This window comes from Mchenga conophoros, linkage group LG10 (assembly GCF_057382185.1).
Source record: "Mchenga conophoros isolate Kocher_MC1m ecotype Shallow Benthic linkage group LG10, M_conophoros_male_GT1.1, whole genome shotgun sequence".
In the NCBI taxonomy this organism is placed as follows: domain Eukaryota; kingdom Metazoa; phylum Chordata; class Actinopteri; order Cichliformes; family Cichlidae; genus Mchenga; species Mchenga conophoros.
Window position 1 is genome coordinate 35,104,656 of NC_140535.1, and position 26,300 is coordinate 35,130,955.

The window sequence follows — 26,300 nt, forward strand, 5'->3', positions numbered from 1 at the left end:
TGCTCTGTGGTCGGACTCTGATGTGTGTTTGCACTGTTACTAATAGACTGTTTTTGCCGGGTCAATAACAGTTATCAGAACGAGATGAAGTTCCTCTGCAGTGGATCAATTGCGCCTCTCGTGCTTCTCCTCATCCTGCCAGGTAAAACCCCTTTTCAGCTTCACTTCAGGTATTTTTAAAGTGCAGAACCATGAACACAGTGAGTGTTTTTCTCATTATTGTTACTGATGTTGATATTTCAGGGTTTTACTGTATGTTTTCTTAAAGTGGGGAAAGTGTGAGCTTTTTTAAACAGTGTTCAGTGTTGTATGTGAACGGTGATATAGCTGAGGATTAATGATATTGATCTCTGTGCTGCTGCTGAACCTCTGAACACGCTCCATTCTCCTCCATTACAAATCGCTCCAAGTGATATTTTATTAGCGGTGAATCTGAAGATTTCTATCTATGATTAGTTCACTGTTTCATTCCCAAAGTGTCCAAAAATACTTTATATATGCCCATCATATTGGATTCAAAGAGGCACACTGAAAGTGCCCTAAAATATAAAAATAATATGATAAACAAAAGCTTTAAGTTTTGGAATATTCCTTTAAAATGACTGATATTTAAAGCCCTACACCCTGTAAGCATGACCTCCCAGGCTTTATTAATAACCATCTGTGTCTTTGTTCATTAAACAGTGAACATTTGCTTCTATGATTCGTTTCATTCTCTGAGACATCAGTGTGAGAGCAGAAGAGAAGCTCTGAGACCAAAACATTGTTTGGATTGAAAATTGGACCTTAAAATGTAAAAAATGTTTTACAAACAAAATATGAAGAAGTTTTCTGGAACTAACAGACCAGACAGACTCGTTCACACCGTGCGTCTTGTGCATGTTCTGCTTTGTGTTGTATGCTGTATATTCTGCTCAGCCTTACTAATAATGACATCAGCGTATGGGCGGTAACCCCTGTGACCCTCACGCTGCTCTGAACACTCAGCTTCACACTGCTTTCTCCTCACTGTGCTCTGTCATGTCATAAGGGCAGAATATCCTTATATGATCAGATCAGGCACACAGCTCTGGTAGTGATAATAGAAGCCCCGCCCACCTGTTATTTAAGATTCTTTTATGAGGGGCAGCCAATCAAAAGAAAGCTGGCTTAAAGCAAGGATTGCCTTAAATGGGGAGAAACTAAAACAGCTTATTTCAGACAAACCTGGGGGCCTTGCTCTCAGGCCCATATAAGATTATCATGGATTGTTTTAAACTTTGAATCATGTAAAGCTACCACGAGAATAAATTATGGAGCTGGAGCTGTGGGAGACTGCAGGTTTTTCAGGACACCACTGGTACTTTTGTATCTTTGATTGATTGAATCTTTATTTTGAACATGTTGAAAAAGTATTAAAAAAGTAGAATTAAAAGAGACAAATGAACAAAGCAAACAAAAGGAAAACGAGCAACCACAACTCCAAATAACGTCCATGTTCAAAAAGGAGCAGGAAGAAGCATAAGCTTATTTAATCCCACCCCTTTTCCACTATCTAGTATCAATAGACTACAGAAATACCTCCTCTCAATTACATTATATGTTATGTGTAATTTATTTATTTTTTTTTAAATATATACACATATATGTTTCTATCTATCCATACATACGTATATACACACATACGCACATATACACATTTTCAATAACCCCATTAACACCTCAAGGATACACAACCTACAATTATATATATATATCCATACCAACAAACCCGTGCATGCGCACACACATGAAAATATTAGACAAGAACATCCTATCAAATCTCTACCTTTTCCCTGTACCCTGTAAAAACCAACATCCTTAAACCGCTTTTTAAACTGCGCCATGCTTGGACTTTGCTTCATATCTTTACTTAGTCTGTTCCACAGCTTCACTCCACACACAGAGATGCAGAAACTTTTTAATGTTGTACGGATACGAGGATGTTTTCAATTTAATTCCCCCCTCAAATTGTATCCCCGTTCCCTTTTAGAAAACATTTTTAGAATATTGTCAGGAAGCAGGTTATTTATTGCTTTATATATAATTTGTGCTGTGAGAAAATGAACCAGATCTGTGAATTTTAGAATTTTTGATTTTAAGAATAGTGGATTTGTATGATCTCTGTAACCAGTTTTATGGATTATCCTTATGGCCCTTTTTTGTAATATAAAGATTGATGATAGCGAACATTTGTAAGTATTGCCCCAAACCTCTGCACAGTAATTCAAATACGGTGCAATCAGGGAACAATAGAGAATGTGGAGTGTTTGTGGTCCAGAATGTGTTTTACTTTACTCAAGATTGAGACACTTCTTGAAATTTTGTTATGTATATGATTTATATGAGACTTCCAGTTTAATTTATCATCTATAATCACACCAAGAAACTTATGTTCAAGTACTCTTTCAATTTCCACACCATCTACATGAATCTGCACTTGTGCATTTCTAAGGGAATTCCCAAATAAGATAATTTTAGTTTTACTTAGATTTAGCGATAGTTTGTTCCTGTTAAACCATTTTTTAATTTTGCACATTTCTGAAGTAATTGTATCCAGCAGCTCCTTTAGATTCCCCCCAGAACAAAAAATATTTGTGTCATCTGCAAATAATACTAATTTTAATATATCAGATGCCTTACAAATATCATTTATATAAATAATAAATAATTTTGGACCCAGTACAGAGCCTTGTGGAACACCACAAGCATGATGAGGAATGGACACCCAGCTTCACAAATTGTTTCCAGTCACTTAAATAATTTTTCACCAGTGCAGTACAACCCCCCTAATCCCATACCGTTCCAGTTTATTAATTAATATGTCATGATTGATTGTGTCGAATGCTTTCTTGAGATCCAGAAATACTCCAGCTGCATACTGTTTCTGATCTATAGCATTCGTAATCTCCTCAATTGATTCGATTAATGCCAGAGATGTTGATCTTTTTGATCTGAATCCATATTGACTGTCAGAGAGTAATTTATATTTATCTAAGAATTTGTCTAATCGTTTATTAAACAGGTTTTCTAGGATTTTGGAGAATTGTGGTAGTAAAGAAACAGGCCTGTAATTTGTGAAGTGGCGTCTATCCCCGGTTTTATACAGCGGCACAACTTTAGCTATTTTCATTTTGTTTGGCACTTTTCCCGTCTGAAATGATAAGTTGCAAATATATGTTAGAGGTCCTACAATTCCTTCAATGACCTTCTTGACGATTTTCATGTCAATATCATTACAATCAGTGGATGTTTTATATTTACACATGTGTACAATGTCAATTATTTCTTTTTCCTCCACTGATGTGAGGAACATTGAGTTCCTATCAATCAGGTTTTCACTACAGTCTACTGATGGCAGTGACTCAGGAATTTGTTCTGCCAGTTTTGGTCCAGTATTTACAAAATAATGATTAAAGCTGTTGACCTTATCAGCAGTGTTTTCCATAATATTGCCATTATCGATAAAGTATTGTGGATAACTTTGTTGTCCAGAATTATTTTTAATGATACCGTTTAAAACATCCCATATTCCTTTCATATTATGTTTATTGTTGTTCAATATTTTACTATAATACTCCTTTCTACATACACGTATAATATTGGTCAACTTATTTTTGTATTTTTTATATTTATTTTCAGCATCTTTTGTTCTTTGTTTTAGGTATTCCCTATAGAGTGTATTTTTCTTTTTACATGCATTTTGTAAACCCTTAGTGAGCCATGGTCTATCTGAATATTTGTGCTTTCTGTTGTATTTTATTGTTGGACAGTTTTTATCGTACAACTCCATGAATATTCTTAAAAATATGCCATATGCAATATCAATATCAGCTTCTTTGTACACCTTGTCCCAGTCCTGATTTAATAGATCGTTCTTAAATGCAGTCATAGTTTCTTCTGTCCTTACACGTCTGTATCTCAGTTGTTCTTCATGCTGATTTTTCTTATAATTAGTGTCATAAACTGCAAAAACTGGTAGGTGATCACTGATGTCATTAATTAATAATCCGCTCACAATGTTGTTTTCCATATTGTTAGTGAAAATATTGTCAAGTAAGGTGGCACAATGTGGTGTAATTCTGCTAGGCCTGGTTATTTTAGGATGTAAACTCAAACTGTACATAGTGTTTAGGAATTCGTCGCTCATTTTATGCTTTTTTGGATTCAACAGGTCAATATTAAACTCACCACAGATAAACATAACTTTTTGATTTGTTTTAGAGAATATTTCCTGTATGAAGTCATTAAATACTTGAATACTAGAGCCAGGTGTTCTATATATACAGCTAATTATTACATTTTTCTCTTTTTCCTTATAAATTTCAATTGTTATACATTCTAGTAAATTATCAATTACAGTTGTCATACTTTCTACCACCTTGTAGTTTAGGTTTTTATCCACATACACAGCTACTCCCCCTCCACTCTTGTTCCTTCTATTTACAAAATTCACTTCATATCCCTCCAGTCCAAAGTCCGTTCCTTTCTCCGCATTGATCCATGTTTCAGAAATGGCAATAATTCCAAATGGATTTGTCAACTCATTTAGATATTCCTTTATATTGTTGAAGTTGGCATACAGACTTCTGCTATTAAAATGGATTATTGATCATTTATTTTCCGTGTTGATGGTGTGCTTAAACTGTTCATCAGTGAAGTAGCAGCAGTTACAGCTGATGTTGTAGAAGAAATTTTTTTCCGGGTCTATATCCTTTTCTAAGTCTAGAACATTATGGTCTGTGTATCGAAATGTTCTCAGTTCCAGATTATCATAAAGAGAATTCCAATGAGTTATGTTGATATTGTTGCCGGATGCAGATGAAGTTCTTTTGGACTGTGCCATGTGTTGTGTTGTGTGTCACGTCACATGTGTATTCATACCTCCAGAGTAAGTTGACCTCAGTATTTGTCCAGCTCCTCCATATTTCTGATGACCAACACTTTGGCTTGTTCCGGTGTTCCATTGAGTTTAATGAATACTTTGCAGTTGGTGGTCCATGTATTTTGAATTTTTCCCTGTTTCTTCAAGTAACGTGCTTTCCTGGCAATGTCCGCATTTCTTTTTATCAGATGTTCGTTCATGAAGACATCGGATCCTTTCAGTTTCCTTCCTTGTTTTAACAGTGCTGTTTTCTGTTTTCTGTTTGCAAATCTCACAATGATGGCTGGTTTGTTACTGTCATTTTTTCGGAGTAGAGGGTGGCAAGCCTCAATGTTGTTATAATCCACTTCCACACCTTTGGACCGTAGAAAGGTAACCACTTGATGCTCCGTGGAGTTGACATCTTCCTCTCCTGGCCCTCCTACATTGTCAGTGGCGACCGCCCGGGCGTATGACCGGGGTTTGATGCGAAGCCCCGTGATGATAACATCGTTCCTCCGGGTGTACTGCTCCAAATCCGCCACTCTGTTCTCCAGGTACGCCAGCCGCCGATCCTTCTCGGCGTTCTGGATGCGGAGAGCCTTAACTTCCTCGACCAGGTCCAGGATGGCTTTCTGCTGCAGTTTGACAGTAGAAATCTGCTCTGTCATAAACTCCAGCGACTTCTTAATATCGTCTCCTTCCTCGGCTGACAGAACTTTTTTCGGGCCCATGCTGAGAGACGCTCTTGTAGCTTTGCCGTGACGACCGGCTAGCTAGTTGATTCTTAATCACTTATTTAGGGACTAAAACTAATCGGTTAGGTTGAGAAAAGGAAGTAGTTTGAATTAAAATGTGGGCCTTTGCTGCATTAAATATGCAAAAATGACAGATTTAGAATTTTTCAGATTAAGGATGTTCACTCACAGTGACATCACACAGAGCCAAGAGTCGAAAACGTGCCTGAAACTGAGTGTTGAGAGCTTCTAGCTCACAGGGATTATTGGACATGACCTCATTATTTAAGACTTTGGTAATGTTTATTATAAGAAATTTATATTATATCATCATGTAAATGAAAGAAATGGAGGAAAAAGTAAAACAGTTGCAATTTAATGGGATAATTAATTATAAAAATTGCGCATTAAGATGTAGAAGTACTGATGCTGCAAAGCAAAGTTAACTATGCTGTCGGTGAAGTCTGCTGACTTTGAAAAAGTCATATGATGGATTTTTTTATTTTTTATTATTAGATTAGACCATGAGCAAAGAATCCGAATACTTTATTATCTTTGAGCAAATTATGTGTTCACAGTGTCAATGTCCTGCATCTGTGCTCATGTGATTTGTGCAGTAATAATACTACACTAATATAGTAACTCATGTAAAACCTCACATTAAAGAAACCAAATGATGACTTTAAGGTCACAAAATGCATCATCAACCATTTCAATAGTACAGGTTTGTGTTTAGAGCCATCACTCTGGGCCCTTTCTCTATATATACATTCAAACAGAGACGTTGGAACGTCTTCTGAAGAAAATCCCGACGCTGTGCAGTACTGGCAGGCAGGATGTTCAGTGATAAGCATCAGTGGATGGAGGATTAAAGCTGTCTGGTGACCTGTGCACTAGTGATGTGTCGGTCGCGAACGAAACGGCTCTTAGAGCCGAATCTTTGACGTGAACGACGCGAGCTGTGGATTTTTTTTCTCTCTCTCTCTCGCACTTTTTCCCGCTTCACTCCGCACGTGAGTCTTGTGCTTTGCGCTGGGCAGAGGGGGGAGGGGCGGTAGTTAGGGAGGGAGAGAGAGAAAGAGAGGCAGGGACAACAACATTAGAAAGGTATAGTAAACATCCACAACTATTTTCGGTTGCAGATGATAAAGGATTGAGAAAGTTTATTCATGCAGGTCCATATGACAGAGAATATGCATCTTCTTTTTGTTTTCATATTTTAATTTATATTTAATTGTGTTGTGGTTTGCAGTGTTTTGTGTTGTTTCACTTTAAATTAGTTTAAAAGGAAAAAGCTGAAAATTAAAATAGTTAAAAGTTGAAATGTGAATAGTTTATTTTTGTATTATATGATATATTTATTACATTTTATATGGAGTGAATAAATAAAAGTATATTTACGGTGGCCCCTACAGACAAAGCACATACAAACTCCAAAACAAAAGACAACGGAGGTGCTCCACGATGCTAGGGGGCAGTGTTGAGCTTTTGTTACCTCGTGGCTACATAAGCCAGCAAGTACCAACGACCAGATTTGGTGTGTGGTAGTAACAGGTAAATGAACATTTTTTTTTTTAAATTTTTGAATATATATGAGTGCCTGTGTATAAATACACAAACAATACACACATGCTTTCAATTGTGTAATTTAAGTGATCTAGGTAGCACTGTTTGGAAGTTCAGTTCATGCTAGAAATGTGTTTTGGAGTTTGTACGTGTTTTGTCTCTAGGGACCACCGCATATATTTATATATAAACATATAAATAAAACCACTTTTTTTTACATTAGTAATTCTTTTTGTGCATAATTGTATATTATTGTTAATAATAAATCAATAAAGCAACAAAACAACCTGAAGAGCCGGTTCTCTAAAGAGAGCCGGAAATCCCATCACTACTGTGCAGTACTCTGACTCTCACCCTATCACATCTGGGATAGGTCCCTGCAACCCTGGTAAAGATAGGATGGAGTGGAAGTTAATTTAAAACCATTAACATTTTATGGTAACCAGACTCTAGACTTTTTTGAACACTAAAAAAAAACCTCTTTAAATGAACTTAAAATAATCATGGGAAGGATTTCCACATTAATAAATGGCTTTCTATTCCGATTAAGCATTTTTGTTGCACTAATGTAATTTGCATGGGTTGGATCAAGGCCAGAGTGTGTAAAATCTAATTATATTTCTGTAATACAAGTATAAAAATAGCTAATTTTCAGCTTAGTAGAGGCTGCAGGCAAGGCTGTAGTTTATCTTCCTATCTTTTCAACTTAGTAATCGAACCTTTAGCTATGGCTCTTAGGGAGGACAATCAGGTTGCCAGAATCTCTAGGGGTGGGACAATGCACAAAGTATAATTGTGTGCAGATGACTTATTGCTGTATAAATCTAATCCAACTGCATCAGTCGCTAAACTGCTCAAGGTATTAGATCACTTTGGACGCATATCTGGATACAAATGTAACTAATCGAAAAGCCCACTGTTCCCTATTAATAACATAGAGCAAGATCTCTCTGCCTTCCCCTTTAAATTAGAAAAAGAAACGTTTAAATATTCGGGAATAAATATAACCCGCACAATGATGGAGGTGCGGATTCATAATTTTGACACTTACCAAAAGTACCAAAAGAGGCTGGTGGGCTAGGGTTGCCACTACTGGGCGGCTAATATCACCAAATTATTGCACTGGAAATATGTTTATGAGAACAGCGAGGGTGAGGCTTGGGTAAAAATGGAACTGATGTCTAATCCACTTCCCCTCCTAACCTCATCCGTAGCTCGAAATCAAAAACAGAAAATAACAAATCCAGTTGTAGGAACATCTGTTAGAATATGGCTTCAATTCAGAAGGTGCTTCTGTTTGCAACAGGTTAGTAATTTTTTCATTGTTGCTTTTAACCCTTTTATTGCCATCCGTTTCAGATAAAGCATTCCAAATTTGGCACAATAATGGTTTGAAGTTTTTTTTACAATTTACTTTCAGGAGAAACTTTTAACACCTTTGATGTTCTGATGAGATATTACAATATACCAACCTCACATATGTTTAGATATCTGCAAATACGAAGTTTAGCAAAAACATCGTTTCCTTCATTCCCCTACCTACCTCCTAAAAATCAAGTGGATACCATTTTGGAAATGGATCCTTTTGGCAAAAGGCGATTCTCCGTCATATACAAACTGATGCAGAGCTTAAGGCCTGTTACTTGGGAAAAAACTAAAAATAATTGAGAAAAAGACGTTGGGGTGGATTGATCTGATGATGAGTGGAGATCTTGCTTGAATCGTATACATACTTCCTCCCTTTGCATTCGCCGTGGTTTCATTCAGTTTAAAATTCTTCATCGTCTTCAATATACAAGAGAGAGGCTTTCAAAGTTTTTCCCAGAAGCCGATCCTGCCTGTCCCAGGTGTGGACATAATCCAGCAAATGAGGGTCACATGATGTGGTCTTGTCCGAACCTGGATAATTACTGGGGAAATATATTCAAAGTATTATCTCAGTGCGCAAAATTTAGTGCTTCATTTCCTCATTGGCATTTTTGGAGTTATGCCACCTCAATATGAAATTAGTAAATCTCAGGAAAATGCCATAGCGTTTGCTACGTTGCTTGCCTGTAGACTCATTCTATTCCACTGGAAGTCTGATAAGGCTCCTTCATACATACAGTGGTTAAAGGAGGAGCTTTTCTTTTTGCCACTGGAGTTCTCTCATCACAACAAAAATTCTCTGCGACTTGGAACCCATTTCTTGACTATATAAAAACGTATTTTCCAGATGTGTGACGTACATTTTTTGTTTGTTTTGTTCTGTTTCTCTTTACATGAGCCTCGGGTGGGGAGGGAGGGGGGTTTCTTTCTTTCTTTTTTTTATGTATAATCGCAACGTTTTCATTTTGTATTGAGACCATGATTTGTGTAAAGCGATTAAATTTAAAATAAATCTAATAAATAAATAAATAGTGGATTAAGACATAATGTACAGGATATATTTGCTTAAATTGCCAATAATAATATAAAACATTAACTTTGAATAGCTGGAAAATGTTCTTGTGCAGTCATGTAAAACTTATGCTACAGCACGGGCTTTTGACAGTTTTTCGACTTTTTTTAATTCAAGGGGTTTAACAAAATAATTCGTATTGCAAAAGTCTAGATTTAATCCTAACAAATAATAAGGTATTTAAACTGTACCTGTCCACAAGGGTTGGATTTATTTCAAGAAGGAAGCAATTTTAAGATGGCAGAGAAGATTTAATAATGAAAGGAAGTGCTTGCAATGTTGAAAGCATGAACTGGTAAACACTCTGTGTCTCTATCTGTTCATCTGAATCTTGTTAGGGTGCCTAAGAGCTTTGAGTTTATTATATTATTGAACTTGATATTGAAATTGATTTTGATATTATTTATTATTTCTAGTCTTTGGTTTCTTTGTTAGAGTTCTGTCTTGTGGTTTGTGTCTCTGTGTTCTCTAGTTGCTCTGTCTCCCCTGTCAGCTGTATCCCTTTGTCAAATCCGCGTGTCTGTGTTATGTTTCCTGTTTTACTTTGAAAGTCCGTGTCTCATGTTAATGGGTCTGGTTTTGCTTCCTTTGTGTCGTCAGCCCTGATTTGTCCCAGCTGTGTTTCCCTCCTGTCTCTCGTTCCCTGATTGCTCCCCCTGTGTGTTCTCTTTGGTCTGTGTCGCGATCGCCCTTATCTACCCTCATTCGTGCTGTGTTCTGCCTGCCTGCGTTTATTCTTTGTATTTTGGAAGTTTGTTTACTTTGAGTTCAGCATTAAAGCTGTTTTTGTTTTTTTTTAAGTTCACGTCTGTCTGTCTGCACTTTGGGTCCTGTTCCTGCCTGCACACAGCCGTCACATAACAAATCTGAGCTTCTTCATCATTTCTTTTTCATCATGAGAGGTGTTAATTTGTCTGCATGCTGTAACGGGTCTCATGATCGCAATATGCTTTCTTCACAGCAATAATTGCTTGTGGAAGTTTGTGGTAGGTCTCTGTTGTAACATGAAAACCAAGCTGGAGAATGTCCAGATAAGAGCAAAAAAATCCCCCCAAAAACAAAAACTCGTTTTTTTGCCAAAAACTTGTTTTTGTGACTCAGAGTGTATTGACAGAATCAAATGTCAGCAAAGGTAAACATTTGCACTGAAACGTCTGTATTGAACCAGTTGTCGAAGTCATTAAAGAAGTAACAACAAAAAACCCTAAAAAAATAAAAATTGCCCTGATGACGGCAGTCAGGGAGGTTTCCTCTGGAGACCATGAATGATGATTAGATAGATTTAGATATTTTAGTTTTTATCAGTCACTCACTAAGACCAGTCTTTGATTTCAGGTGGGGCAGTTTGGTGTTCTGATCCATCTGCAGAACTTCCACTGGCTGAAGGATTTGTTTGTTAAATCAGGCTGTTTTTAAGGAGACTTTGTTGCAGTGTTTTGCGCCTTGTTTTTTTTTTATTTGTCTTAAATTATTGTCTTTAAAAAACTTCAAAAATCACTTCAACCTACTGATTTTACATTTTCCAAAAATGAAGCACTGCCTAGCTAACACAGATGTTAGTGTGATGATTTCGTTTAGCTTTGGTAGTGTTGATCAGAATCGGATCACTGATGGGGGATTTGTGTCAGCGTGCTGCGCTGGCGGGCGGCGTGGACACCCGGGTTTGTGACTGTGATAACTTGAGAAAGAGGTGACGCAGTTTCTTGAAATTCACACCACAGATACATGTACAAAAAATTTCAGATGAGTTTGAACTTTTCTGAAAATCTTGTGAACACAATAAATGTAATCTAGGATGTTTAAGACGATAGCACAGGTGCATCTACAAGGAGGCAGAGGGCGGCACTGACCGCCGCCAGTATTTCTCATTTTTGTTCGTGTGCACAGCTGTTAGAGTGGCTAACAATGTTGTTGCACATATGTACTTATGTCTGAGTATTTGTTTGCTTTTGGTGACTGGAGAAGCATTTGGAGATTAGTATTTTCCTCAGACCACACTGAAGAGATAATCCTATTTGGTCTGGGAACACTCAGGAACTGCAAAACATATACAGGAGAAAATTAATGAATGTGTGAAGCAAACTATCAATAAACCCACCTAATGAGGTTATTAAAGGCATACTGCCATCCTTATCGAGATAAATGACAAACTGTTGAAAACCCTCTTTGCTCCATGGCAGTTTGTTTGGTTAGCATGGTTGCATACATCAGTGGGATCATGAATCAGGAGAGCAGAACTGAGAAGTTTTCCTTCAGGTCCTCAATTCAGTGAACAGTGAGGTTAAAAGTTGATGATGGACCAAAGTGCTGGACAGGACATGCTCACATCATATGACATCGTGGTAAAACAATGTTTATATGAGCATGCTAATATGCAGATATTTGTTTACCAGCACTAGACACAATGGACATACTTTGAACTGAAGATGAAAAAAGTCAAGGCATCATCAAAATCAGCCGCCCTCTGCGGCAAACAGTTGCACAACATTTCACAAAAATCCAGCCAACAGCTGCTGACGTCCTGTTTGTATGTTAGGCCGTTTTGATTCGATCTGCTGAAGATCATCCAGACAATTATCTGACAGGAAAAAACAATCGTAATGTTGATGCACACACTGAAATCACAGTTGGTCAAACATCTGTTGGTTTGTAGGGACAGGAAAGAAACTGATGAAGAGTCACTGGCCCATGCAGTGAACTGTCTCCAGATGGTGAACTTCCCACATTTACTGCTTCTTTTTGTTTCTTATGAAGTTAGATAGTAAGTGCTAGTTGCTAGTAAACAATAAACAGGCATTGCTAGGATCGGTCAATGAAGACTGATGTGTAAAGAATGAATGAAATTTGGTCCGTTCCTGTATTCCACTACAGATTACAGATTACATGCCCCAAAATGTATTTTGTATCGTATTCTGTTACGTTACTCAATGAGAGTAACGTATTCTGAATACTTTGGATTACTTAATATATTATCATGCTTTTTACAACTGAATGTACTATTGCTGTGATTTATTACTATTACTGAAGGTTACCAACACCAACTAGATTTTTAAATCTTAATATAAATGAGTAACAGTAGGGTGGACATTAGGTAAGGCTGCTGCAACGGAGCTTATTGTTTCAGAGGAAAACACGAACACAGCGTACAGTCGAGTCTTAACAGCTTACTCACAGCTGGGCTCGTCAGTGGTTATTATTATATTTACATGCTTCATACATGCTATGCCTGTAACACTCTGCCTGTTGCCTTCATATTAAATCATTTTTTGAATAACACTTTTAAAAAATATTTCTTCACGTCATTATGCAGCCGTAAGTAGAGGTGACATGGGCCGCGAGATTGAGACACAGACATTAGAGCCTCTTGATGCGTGTTTGGGTTTCCCCCGGCGTGGAATCACCAAAAATAGAGACGGCATAGCCGAACATATGAAACAGGAAAATACGGCCGTGTAATCCATTTATTTCAGCAAAGTAACTGTAACAGAATACAGTTACTCATATTTTGCATTTTAAATACGTAACGCCGGTACGTGTATTCTGTTACTCCCCAACACTGTCCATTCCATACTGATCACAACAGATCACAAAGTTTATCGGTAAAGACTGGATCTGCATCCAGATCCAGGAGATTTTGGGCCCATCAGGGTCTTCAAGTGTTTTTCTGTTAGTCATTAATGAGGAGGTTCAAGTACTTATTAAAGAGGTACAGTCTGTGATACGTATGTTTAACACCTTATGGAAAAATGTTAAGCAACATGTTCAACTGGACTATCCTCCATTATCATCAAAGCACCAAATAAGGATATTCTCATGCTGTTGTGATCCACGTGTATATTCTTACAGACTCTACCCCGTCCTCAGCACCTTTATGCTGCGTTTCACTTTCATTTGTCATCAGTTGGTTTATACGCTGTCAGATCTAATGGATTTCTGGCCCATAGTTGTTTGGATATTTCGCCTGGCGTAAGGTGTTGAAACTAGAGACATGAAGGGTGTTTTTATTGCAGATACATTTCCTCAGCTTGCTGAAGCATTAAGTTTGTGTCCTGTCCTTGTCCCTGCATAATCCCCAACTCTAACTCTCACAGTAGGATAGAATAGAATAGAATAGACCTTTATTGCCATTGTACATGTACAATAAAGTTGTGGCTGCTCCACACTAACTGTGCAGATATAAAATGTATATAGTAAGATACAAACAAAGTGAAAGCAGATAACACAAGAACAATTCAATTTCAATTTTCAGTTTTATTTATACAGCTCCAAATCACAACAACAGACACCTCAAGGTGCTTTACATTGTAAGGTAGACCCTACGATAATACATACAGAGAAAAAGCCAACCAGCAGGTTGTAAGTAATTGGAAGTCGTGCAAAAGTAGTGGGCAAGAAGTCTGGTTTTTATTAAGTTGTGCTCCCAAATGTTGGCAATCAGGGAAAAATGAAAATACTTTGAAATGAAACACATGACAAAAATTTCACACTCACTTCTGGCATGTTCTGTGCTGTAAATGTTGTGTGGTTCAGATGTGGTCCATGCTGACATTTGGTGCGTGTACAGCAGACCAGTGGTAAGTTAAGGACACTGGAACTCGTCCTGAGTGAAAGTCATGTTAATGTGGCTCAAAGGAAACTCCAGTCATGGGTCACATCTGGGCCGAACATTTATTGCTGTTTGGGTAAAAATACCATTAAAATGCACAATCTGGAATACCAAGCTTAAATATTTTTATTAGTGTGAATTCCGATTTTTACTAAAAACACAGTAACTTAGTAAAAAGTACGTATATCTACTTATAAGCACTGCTGAAAAGATGAGTTAATTTAAATCAAAAGGTAAAATGTTGTTTGTTTTTTATGCCAAACTATCAAAAACTTTACAAACCACTCAGTTAATTTATGGATCTTTTTTAAGTAAAGATAAGCTATTTCTATAAATTTGCTCCATTTAAACTGAAGATTGTCACTAATTTGGGGCTTTACCTGCAGGTATTTCCTTCTAACCTTGTCTTTGTAGCACATTTGGTCAAGAACAGAACCTTAACCTTTTCTCCATCAGTGGGTTTGTTTGCAGACAAAAACATCAGCTGTGAATCAGCCTTAAACACAGAAACAGAGCTGAAGCAGAACTGGACCATCTCCATGTGTTCCTCGAAACGACACCCAATCCCGTTTTCTTCTGTTGCACAGATCCAGAGCTTCACGTCCACATTTCCATTTTAGTACAGACGATGTGAACACTCTGACCCCCCTCGCTGTGTCTCTACAGTCATATTGCAGTAATCTATTATTTCCTGTTAAGTGAAGGTCGTTAAACCAAAAACGGAGTCTCGTGTGTCTCCTTTTTTGTGCAAAGCATGTGTGTTGTCCTTGTTATCGAGTGTTCAGAGTGGGTGAAGGTTTAGCATCTGAGTTTTTATTTTACTTTATTTTATCCGTAAAGGTTTCTTTATTGCGCCATCTTTAAATGAACATCACGTAAAAAGCAGACTATTAGGTCTGGATTTTGTTGTTATGTAGATTTTAATTTACTGAATTTGAATCGAACAGTTTCTCTACAGTCTGTGAAACAAAAGAAGTCATTTCTATTTTCCCTCTTATACAGACTGTAGGTCTGTAATAAAGTGTAATCTTTTTATTACATAAAGCCAATAATCTGCGAGGTGTCAGGCAGAAAGCGACAGCATGTTGTGGTTGCGAGGTGATTTTCTCAGTGAGCGTCACTCTGCAGCCAACAGTGAGGTCTGTGCTGTTTATCTGCTGCTGTCTGGCTGAGAGTTCACATGAATCATCAGCACTGCCAGCCACGATGTCTGACCTGATAACAACTTTGGAGAACATGAAATATTTATTCTCCCCCTCAGACACCATTTTATTATTCCTACAGAAATGATTCATGGGCCACTATTATTGTTATTATTAGAGAGGGTGAAGGGCTCCAAGTAAAGCTGCTGCCCTCGACATTAAGAGGAAGCAGCTGAGTGAGTTCAGGCATCCAACCAGGATTCCTCCCTTATCCCGAGAACACATCAGGACTTCCATAGAAGAGCATGAGAGGGTGGCTGAGGTGACAGAGGGTCAGGCACAAGCTGAGACTACTGCCCCTGTGACCCAGGCTGGGATAGGAGAGTAGATGGATTATCATTCTCATCAGATATTTACAGTGTGATCTTGTTGCAGAGTAAAAACACATTCAGGAAAGAAATATGGTGTGTGAAAGGTGAATATGCACAGTTTGTGAATGTATTTTATGCTCGTGAAAAAATACATTTGAAACTTGAGTTGCTTTTTACACTGTAAAAACTAATGGTAAGACCACACACCTTTGGAGTGGGAGTTGCAAGTTTGATTCAGAGTATCCAGTAAGGGTCCTGACCAGACCGCCCATGCTAAAAAAACAAACAAACCAAGCCCTGGAATGACGGCCACGTCTGCAGCTCGGACACAAGCACATCACTCATGTTGTACTATATAGAATTGTGTATGTGACAAATAAAGCTTGTTTGTTGTTGTTTGTAAGTACGACTCAATAATTTCATCCTTTGTTGTTTGTTCCAGTTTTTATTATGTGAAAAATCTATTGGACAGACTCATAAACAGAGTCATCGTTTGCCTTCAGCACTGCTGTCACCATCATTAACTGTAAACAGGATATTAGAGCAGTTATCAACCTGCTGCTGCTCTGGAGACCCTCGCTGATTAAACGCTGAGGTGATTACTGGGTTAATTGAACTGGGAAATGTGGTTTGCATGTGTGTGTTATGGTATGTAGCGTTGAGCATTTCTGTAGAAAGGATCCAGCAGCAGATCAATGCAGAGAAAAGCAACAGAGAAATTACATAAGACTTGACAACACTTAAAGTTTCATGTGCAAAATATTCTAAAGATGTGCACCACAGCGTGAAGAGTGAACGATTATACACCTTGACTTCTTGATCCTTTTTACGTCATCATCGTTTATTTATATAGCACTTTAAAAAACACACCTGGTAGACCAAGTGTTGAACAATACATCTATAAATAGTAATAATATAAGAACTGAACAAAGCAATTAAATCAATAAAGAGTTAAAAGCCAGAGAATAAAAATAGGTTTTTAATCTCGACTTAAAAACCGGCACTGATGTAGTCTGTCTAATATGAAGAGGAAGATTGTTGCAAAGCAACGGGGCCACAGCAGAGAACGCCCGGTCTAATCTGAGTCTCAGCCGTGACTTAGGGACTGAAAGCAGCAGTTGCTCAGCTGACTGGAGGGAACGAGTTGGAACGTAAGGCTTCAACAAATCGGACAAATAAACAGGTGCCAAAGCATTTAAAGATTTAAAAACCAATAAAAGAACTTTAAAATGGATCCTAAATTTGATTCAAAGCCAATGTTGAAAGGCCAAAACCGGAGTGATGCGGTCGAATTTCATTTTTGCACTAATTGTAAGCGTGACAAAGTGCCCAGCCCCTATTAAAAGGGAATTACAGTAATCCAGGAGTGAAGTAATAAAAGCATGAATTACAGCTTCTAAGTTACGTTTGGAGAGAAAGGGCTTGATCTTCGATAGACATCTGAGGTGGTAGAATGCTGATTTTACCGCCCCATTCACGTGGCCATCAAGAATCAATTTTTACTCCAAGATTTGTGATTGAATTCTTCAAATGAGAGATCAAACAGTGAAATCAACATCTGGAGGGTCAGGAAATGGATTTGGGCCAAATTGGACTCTCCACCATTTGACCTTAGAACTGAAGAAGCTTCTCGGATGAGAGGTGAAACGTCTTCAAGCAACTTAAAGAAGTCCAGACGCTTTTCTTTGCAAGCTCCTTTGACTACGATGACCTGGATGACTGAGAACCTTCACAGACATTTGGGCCAAATAAAATCACTTCCGTTTTTCTTTTCTGTTTACATCAGCACAGGATTCACTTCAGCTGATTAGAATGTGGTCACATCGTTCCTAAAGCATGGACAGGCAGACCTTTAACTAACAAATTGACATGATGCGCCGTCTTTTTAATAAATCCAGGAAAGCAGTTTCTTCTCCTTTAAACAAAAATATCAAATACATTTATCGCCATCATTTAAAAAGCGTATATACTTGTGTTCTGGGGGCCTCTGGATGTCTGGAGTTTTGATCTCCTCCATACCTGCTTCATGCCCTGGAGGACGGGGCTGTGGCCCCCCCACACCCTCTAGCAGATCATTACATGAAGGAACCTTTTAAAAACAAGCGCGTCCATGCTCACAGGTGTGCACACGGGTGATCACACCCACAAACTACACCCTTTTTGGCTCCTACCTCAAAGCACACTGTGTTCTGTTGATCTTATGTGCTGCACAATAATGTTTAATATTTAGTATTTACTGTCATATTCCCATATATCATTGTGATGTTGTTTATTCTATTACTCTTGTTCTCTTCTGCTTGCTTTCTTTTTTCTTTCTCAGCAGGTGATCCAGGTGATTGATATATGCATTTTTTTTTCTCTGCCCGTTCTGTTGGTTTTTGTCTTTTGCCCTTCTCCCCCGTCCCTCTTCTCAGCTGTTTCTCTTTCCCTCTTTCTTTCTCCCCTTCTTTCCCCCAGTCAAGTCTGTCCTGTATTCAGTAAGTGAAAATAAAATAAACAATAAAAGGTGAATCAAATGGACCATTACGGCAAGGCTGGGATGGTCAATTTGGTAAAGTAAATCCGTTGGGCATCTTTCTTTGCCTTTAGACAACAATTCTGATGGCAAAAGAGCCAAACGGGACAGGCCAAAAAAAAAAAAAAAAAGTGTACATACGCTTCACACTCCATTAGCCTGAAGTATTTGGTCCTTGAAAGTGATCACATTTAACCAGTACCAGGTACCAGTAGTTTTTATGGAGGAACTTGCCTGCAAACATTCAGCAGCTGTGAAAAGTGAAAGAGAGAACATCTGTCTTCAGAGTAAAAGTGTGTCTCATGTTCTGAAACATGTTGGCTGCAAAGGTGAGGCACAACTTTTACTCTGAGGGCAAATGTTCTGTGTTTATATCTGATGTCACACTATAGCTTTTGCTAGCACCTAGCTAATAATTAGGCACATCTCAGCATCTTCCATGCAAACTATGGATAATTGCATTGACCTGCTAGAACCAATGCTATTGCAAGGAAGGTTTTGGTGCAGCACCCTCTTTGTGACCAGTTTCACTGAGCGACTGCCACAGCAGGTAGAGGTGGGTTGCAAAGCAGCCTGTAAATGCACAACAGTTGTGCATCAGTTGATCTGTTGCGATTGCAGGTAATGACTTTGAGGTCTGCCTGACCCGGCACTATGCTTGTCATCTGTTTTCTGATCCTCAGTTTCCCGGGCTGCTCATGGGCGCTTCGCTCAGAAACTGATGAAAGACTTATTTACCAACTACACCAATGCTCTGCGGCCGGTGGAGGACACCGACTACATCATCAATGTCACATTACAGGTCACTCTCTCCCAGATCATTGACATGGTAATCAAACCCTGAATGCCTATCCAGCTCTTTATGCTGTATCTAGTCAGGCAGGTACTGGTGTGACCTTGCCGTTTTCATGGATTTTCACCAGGATGAGCGGAACCAGATCCTGACTACCTACCTGTGGGTCCGCCAGGTATGGATGGATGCCTTTCTCACATGGAAGAAGGAGGACTATGATGGCCTTGACACCATCCGCATACCCAGCAGCTACGTTTGGAGACCCGATATTGTTCTGTATAACAGGTAGGTGTATCATCCTGCTGGCTGATCTTCAGGATATTTATTGATGTTTTCAAACTCCTTCCTTGTTTCTATCATAGTGCAGATGATGAGTTTTCCAGCTCCATGGAGACCAATGTTGTTCTTCGTAACGATGGCCAAGTCATGTGGGACCAGCCAGCCATCACCAAAAGCTCCTGCTCTGTTGATGTGGCCTTCTTCCCCTTCGATTTGCAGCAGTGTAACCTAACCTTTGGCTCCTGGACTCACAACGGAAACCAGATGGATTTGTTCAATGCCCTGGACAGCGCCGACTTGGCCGACTTTGTCCCCAATGTGGAGTGGGAGGTCAGTAATGGTGTCATGTGTTTAGCACATCCTTAATGAATGTTTTGACGAACCCAAAATTTTCTCTAACCAGGTTCTGGGAATGCCAGCCAAGAAAAATGTCATCGTGTATGGTTGCTGCTCAGAGCCATACCCAGACATTACCTTTTCCCTCCACCTGAAGAGGCGGGCCTCCTTCTACATCTTCAACCTCCTCATTCCCTGCATGATGATCTCCTTTCTGGCTCCGCTGGGCTTTTACCTGCCAGCGGATTCAGGTGAAAAGGTTTCTCTGGGTGTCACAGTGCTGCTGGCCCTCACCGTGTTTCAGCTGCTCGTAGCTGAGAGCATGCCACCCTCTGAGAGCGTCCCGCTGATAGGTGAGAACAGCCTCTGACTTTTATTTACATCTATGTATTTAAAAAAAACATTCATGATGAATCAGAATTATTGTAATGTTTATATTCATCATCCCTCCTGCAAATGTTACATGGCTACACTGTATCTGACAAGTTACTAATATTTGAGGGTGCCTTAGGATACCTCAGACAGACACATTTCAGCCTTAGGGATGTCCCTAGAGTGTATCCTCGGAGTAATCCAAAGAGATTTTCCTGTTATGCCAATGTGTTAGGCAAGCAGAGCTTCCCTGCAGAAAGAGTGCAGAGGCTAAGCCTATGTTTGAAGCCACTGAGGTGTTTGATGGGCGGGGTTGACATGATGTCACTAATATAACTGAAAACTTGTGGTATGGAGAAACTCCAATAGCTCCAGCGTTGTTTAGATTAAGCATTTATTGCTCATCATTGCTTGAACTTGCTGTTCCACAGTTCATCTTAATATCCAAAATAAATCCCAGCAGTCACAAACTGTTTGGTCCCTTCAACCAATTAAACCTGACCCTAATTAAATGTTCCTACCTTAAATCCAATCATTTACAAACACAAAAAGTGAAAACTAGTCCCACACATAAGATAATACACAAAACATGAAAATGGCTCCTACAATGAGGTTCAGGTTAAAGGGAAGACTAAATGGGATTTAGGAGTCACCAAAGAGTCAATCAACAGGAAACGGAAAATCACTCTGAGGTCTCCGAATGGTTACTGGACATCTCTCTGAGGGATGTTCTTGCTTACCGTCGCGCTGATCTCTGTCTAAAATCGAAGCTGGAGAAGGTGGAGCTGTTTTTAGATTACGTGAAAGATGTAATCTTTTGTATTAAATCTATTAGCAGAAAATACTGGTGATTGCCCAACAACACCTGATGCTGACCAGTTTATAAAGTCTAATTTACACTATTGTGTTCATTGATTGTTTACAGTCAGACATGACCTTCACTGACTTCAGAAGTCTTTTGTAGATGCCTTTAAAGTATGTAATTTGGATAAAAGTAGCACATCTCAGTGATTGCTGGGGCACAGTTGTTGTCGATGGATTTGAGGACCTTTCAAAACCTCCAGCTTGCAGCTCTCATTGAGTCACTGAGCCTTGGCATCAATGACAAGAGGACCACTGACAAAGAGGATTCAGATACAGACCCAATCAAAATGATAGGTGGAGCTTGGATGGAGGTGGGTTGCAAAGCAGCTTGGATCTTACTCTAACTGTGATTTTCAGCTTTCAATTTTCAGAGACTTCAATGCAGCAATGCAGCAACTACCCAAGTGCCTCTGCAGTAAATAAAGAAGTATAAGAGGAATGTTTGCTCGTCTGCCGCTGTCTGTAGTCACACCCACTTTAGACTTCACAGGGTTAATTAGAGTGTCCTATATTCACCAGCTGTATGCTTTTACTGCAACTAAGACTAAAGCTTGATTTGGAGTTATAGGGACAGCAAATAAGGGTCACCAACCTCTACCTGACTTTTCGGTGTCTTATTTCTATAGGAAAGTACTACATTGCCACCATGACCATGGTCACTGCATCAACAGCGCTCACCATCTTCATCATGAACATCCACCACTGTGGCGGGGAGGCTCGTCCCGTGCCTGAATGGGCCGAGCGCTTCATCCTCAAGTACCTCGCCCGCATCTGCTTCGTGTACGAGGTGGGTGAGAACTGCCTCGGTGGCGCCAGGAAAGAACCTTTATCACAGGAGGGGTCTGACAGCCCATCAGCCAATGGCGGCAGCACCAAAGGAGCAAATTGGGATGTCAATGGGAAGGCGTGGGGAGGAAAGGTGGAGGTGGAGCCTCTGAAGATGGGGCAGGAAGTAACCAACCAGACAGACTGGAAAGAGGATCTGTTTGTGACCATTGACCACTCACAGGAGAAAGGAGCTGCTGTAGTGCGAGGGGAGGAATCAAACTGCGGTGAGCACGAAGAGGAAAAGAAAGGCGTAGGTGTTGAGGGAGGAGGTGGAGATGGGGGGAACAGGAGGGAGATCTTGGTGAAGTGTTTATGCCAACACCAGGAACTGGGCAAGAATGTTGAGTACATTGCCAACTCCTACCAGGACCAGCGAGCAGCACAGCTGCGCATCGGCGAGTGGAGGAAGGTCGCCAAGGTCATGGATCGCTTCTTCATGTGGCTCTTCTTCATCATGGCCTTCTTCATGAGCATCCTCATCCTGGGAAAGTCCGTCTGATGGAGCTCAGCCTAAGAATTCACGAGATGATAAAATTGTTTGTTTAACGATTAAATCATTTTTTCTTCCTTTTTTTCTGACACACGTAAACAGCTAAAAAATAACTGAATGATGGTTTTAAGGGTCAGTTTACTGTTTTGTAAGCTGGTACCTGGTAGCTTTCCTCAAAATCATTTCCACCAGAATTTAAAATGCTTATCTTTGGATTTGAAAGAGACTCTGAAGGCTGATGAAAGTAAAATGATTGGGAAAAAAATAGTTTCTAATTATTTACAAAGATCCTAACAAATGCTGGAGAAGCTAAACACCTCTCTGTTGGACACAGCATGAAGGGAGAATCAAGGGTGGGTTGCAAAGTGGTTTGCATGATGCAGCAACTGAAATTTACCAGTTAGATGTGTAGATGGGTGTCTGCAGAGCCGTTAGTTGAGAAGGATGAATGAAATGAAATGAGTAGAGCTCTAAGCGTTAATCTCAGCGTTAAAATTACATTAACACCATGACCACATTAACGTGGCAAGTATGGTTAGCAAATTATCACGGATCGCCCCGTGCGTGGGGCTGGATAGCGCTAACGCATTAACGAGCTAACCGCGCTAATGTGTTGACGCGGTCCAGCCCCACGCTCGGGGTGATCCGTGATAATTTGCTAACGGAAATTTGCCGCGTCAATGCGGTTATGACGTTAACGTCATTTTAATGAGATTAACGCTGACAAGATTAGAAATAAGTGATCTGCTGTTTTTCTTAATTTAAGTTGTATCGTGCTCATATCTTCAGATCACAGAGGTTTTAGGCTTGCAACTGTTTTCATTCCAGCACTGAATTGGTCACTCTAGATTTCAGCATTCAGGCATTTATGAACCCATTCATCATGCCTTAATACTTTTCATTGAGCTATCTGACTCTCAGAACAGCATCCCCACCACCTTTGTTCCTGAGGGTAAGTTGGTATCGGTGCTTTGATGCATCTGATCTCGACTTTGTAGCCTTGATGAAGTAATAATAGGTTCAATTTGTCCTTTCTTGTCCCACATTATTCATATTTAACACACTTTAATCTGAATCAATTCTGTCTGGCAAATACAGGCTTTTTATACTCTAAATATGGTAATGCTGCTTCTGTGATTACGATCTGAACTACAAACTGTTTTCTTGCAAATAATCATAATCTGGAAACAAAAAGGAAAAAAGGGAAATCTCATAAGAGTCAAATCTGGTTTTTCCCTCCAAAAATGCTTTCTGGTACATTTTGCTACTGAAGAAAAAAACAAAAACAAACTTTAAATGGTTGATAAAACATTTTCAGGCTCAATCTTAAACAAACTAAAATTCACTCACAAGTTGTGGTCATTTAAGTTTCTAAGAAAGCTCAAATAAACTGTAGTTCCAGGAGAAAAAACCCCTGCAATTATATGTAGTTTACTTTTATTTTAAATCCAAACACACCTCACACTTTTACTGCTTTTAAAGTCAAAACCAGTGACACAGAAAATCACTTCCAAATATTTGCAGTGATCAAAAGCTAAACAGCTCTGCACAAAGCCTCATATCAGAGTTTGAAAGTCTTACTTTACACGTCTGGATGTTTTTTTTATTGACGCTGTTTGCAAAATAATCGGTTTCATCACATCACACAGATTCTTTGTTCAGCATTTTGTCTTTTACTACAGCATGTTAAATAATAAGAGTAAAGTCTCATATGATCGTTTTTTTAATCACGTGGGTTTGTGGAATCGCACAAAAGTTTACAACAACTGAGCAAAACATTTGAGAGCAAACAAACAGAGACATCAGAGAGGACGGGTTCATGATGCTAGAACGCTAGCTCAGACGGGAATGACTGCTTGTCCCAAATGTGCCTCACATCTGCAGTTTTCTTTGGCTGTCTGGATAGTTAGCCGACTGTATCCACAGACTCTATTGGTGCAGCTTTGTAGACACAGATCCGGCTAATTAGTTAATAACTGATGAGTAAAGCCCTAAAATTCCACTCACCAAACTGGAGCTCGGGTATGTTAGATCAGCGGTCTCCAACCTTTTCTGCGCCACGGGCCGGTTTATGCCCGACAATATTTTCACGGACCGACCTTTAAGGTGTCGCGGATAAATACAACAAAATAAAACTAGTACTGGTACCGAAAAAAAGAAGATTTATTCATAACACACGTGAACAGACCCAGGAAAACTGAGTTAACGATAAAAATGATAACAAAATAACACTGAAACCGATAAAAACCCTGAAAACCAGACATTTCACACCTGAGCCTCAACTCTCACCGCCCGGTACCAAACGACTCACGGACCGGTACCGGTCCGAGGCCCGGGGGTTGGGGACCGCTGTGTTAGATGATCTGTTTGTACATTTAACTGCACAGCAGTCATATTAGTGGTTAAATAAATACTCCAACAGCACAAACACGGTCCAGAGGTCCATTTCAGGGACTCCAATCAGCTGTGGTGAAATAGCCGAGGTGATTCACAGCTGTCAGTCAAAGACACCAAAGATAAGTCACATCCAGCACAGTTATCATGAGGATGCAAAACAGCTGCAGGGATAGAGTGGATATCAGAGGAACTGCAGCTCTGGCTTCATCTTTCTGTTTTGCAGGTGTAACCTTGGCTCACATACAGTCTGCAGTAAACTGTCTCATGTGTGTTTCCCTTACAATGTTCGCCAGGTTGTTTTTTTGTTCTGGTTTGGTGTCTTTTTGTAATCCAATGCATGTGATTCAGCACGTCTGCACAATGAAACACTGAGTGTTATAATCCTGAGTGTGTGATGATCCTAACCTCACAGAGGCACAGAGTTTATCGAAGGTTCACTTGAAGAAAACAGAATTTTCTGTTTTTTTGGTTTGGTCTCTATAAATGCAGCTTCAGGGTTTGTTTATGTTACCAGGATGGAGTAAAAATGCATCAACTTTTGTTTGTTTTTAAAAAAGAAGCTGTTTTACAGACTCATAGAGCATTAACGTCTCTGTGAACTAGTTTGTCCTCTGAAGGCCAGAGACAGGCTTTTGCTTTATTATGAAAGGAATAAAAAGGCAAATTTATGAGACTAAATATTTAAGACTAAAGATAAAAAATCACTGTAATTTTATATGCATGAAACCAAGAAAAATGTTACTCTGCTTATTTCTTTGCTGTGTTTGAAACATCCAGTGTCAGCACAACAACTGTTAAATTTATCTGCCCGTGTTTTTGGTTTGTGAGCTGTTCACACGGGACACTCTGTTAATGCCGTGAAAGTTCTTATTAAAACTGTTTTGTTCACAGAGGTTTGTTGGGACTTTTCTGACATGATGTGTGTGTGGTATTGTGGGTCTGTGGGGTTTGCTCTCCGTGTGTGTGTGGGGGGGTACTTTCTGATTCTAGATCACACTTAGGTGTGAAGGTGAGTGAATGGTTGTCTGTCTCTCTTTGGCCCTGGTTGGCGAGGTTTCCAGGGTGTAACCCACCTCTTGCTGTATGGTTGCTGGGAGGGGGATAGACTACGGCCCCCTCTGGACCCTGAAATGGAAAAGGCAAAAGAGCTTTTACTTTAGAGTATATTTTAAGGAGTCTAACAAACACTTATTATTGTTTTAACCAGAAGAAACATGAGATTGATTTGAGAAGAGGTGAGTAGAAGGACGTGTCAGGTTTACTTTTATTTCTTGATGTTGCAGTTTGGCTTCTCTGCAGAAGAGGGCAGTGCAGCTGCATCTTTGGACGGTTGCTCTACATAGATAACCCGCAATCAGAAAGGTCATGTCAGTCTTGAGATGGGAGGAGCAAATAAAGCACAAAACTGCACAAGCTAAACCCAAGGACAGCAGGTGATTTTAAATATATGTTTCTTTAGAACTTGTGGATAATTTTCATGTATAAAAACATCCCACACTGTCCTAAAGGTCTGAAGTCTGACTCATTTAACTGATTCCTAAGATCTAAACATTGTATGATAGATGCTGCAGGTTTTGATGCAGCATCATCAGACTGAACAAACCTCTGGGAAATGTTTGATCCTGTAGTTATAAAAATACATGTCAGCTTTCTTCTGCTTTCCCTTTAAAATGGAAACAGTG

The 26,300-nt window shown here is 39.3% G+C and overlaps 1 protein-coding gene across 1 annotated transcript; it reads left to right on the forward strand.

Moving 5' to 3' along the window:
• On the forward strand, positions 1-25,488 carry LOC146566325 (neuronal acetylcholine receptor subunit alpha-10-like). The gene is made up of 6 exons (XM_085289957.1): positions 1-142; positions 18,943-19,088; positions 19,183-19,337; positions 19,415-19,661; positions 19,735-20,020; positions 21,530-25,488. The coding sequence occupies exons 1-6, from the start codon at positions 85-87 to the stop codon at positions 22,228-22,230; spliced, it is 1,593 nt and encodes a 530-aa protein (XP_085146083.1). The 5' UTR covers positions 1-84; the 3' UTR covers positions 22,231-25,488.
• The last annotated feature ends 812 nt before the right edge of the window (positions 25,489-26,300 follow it).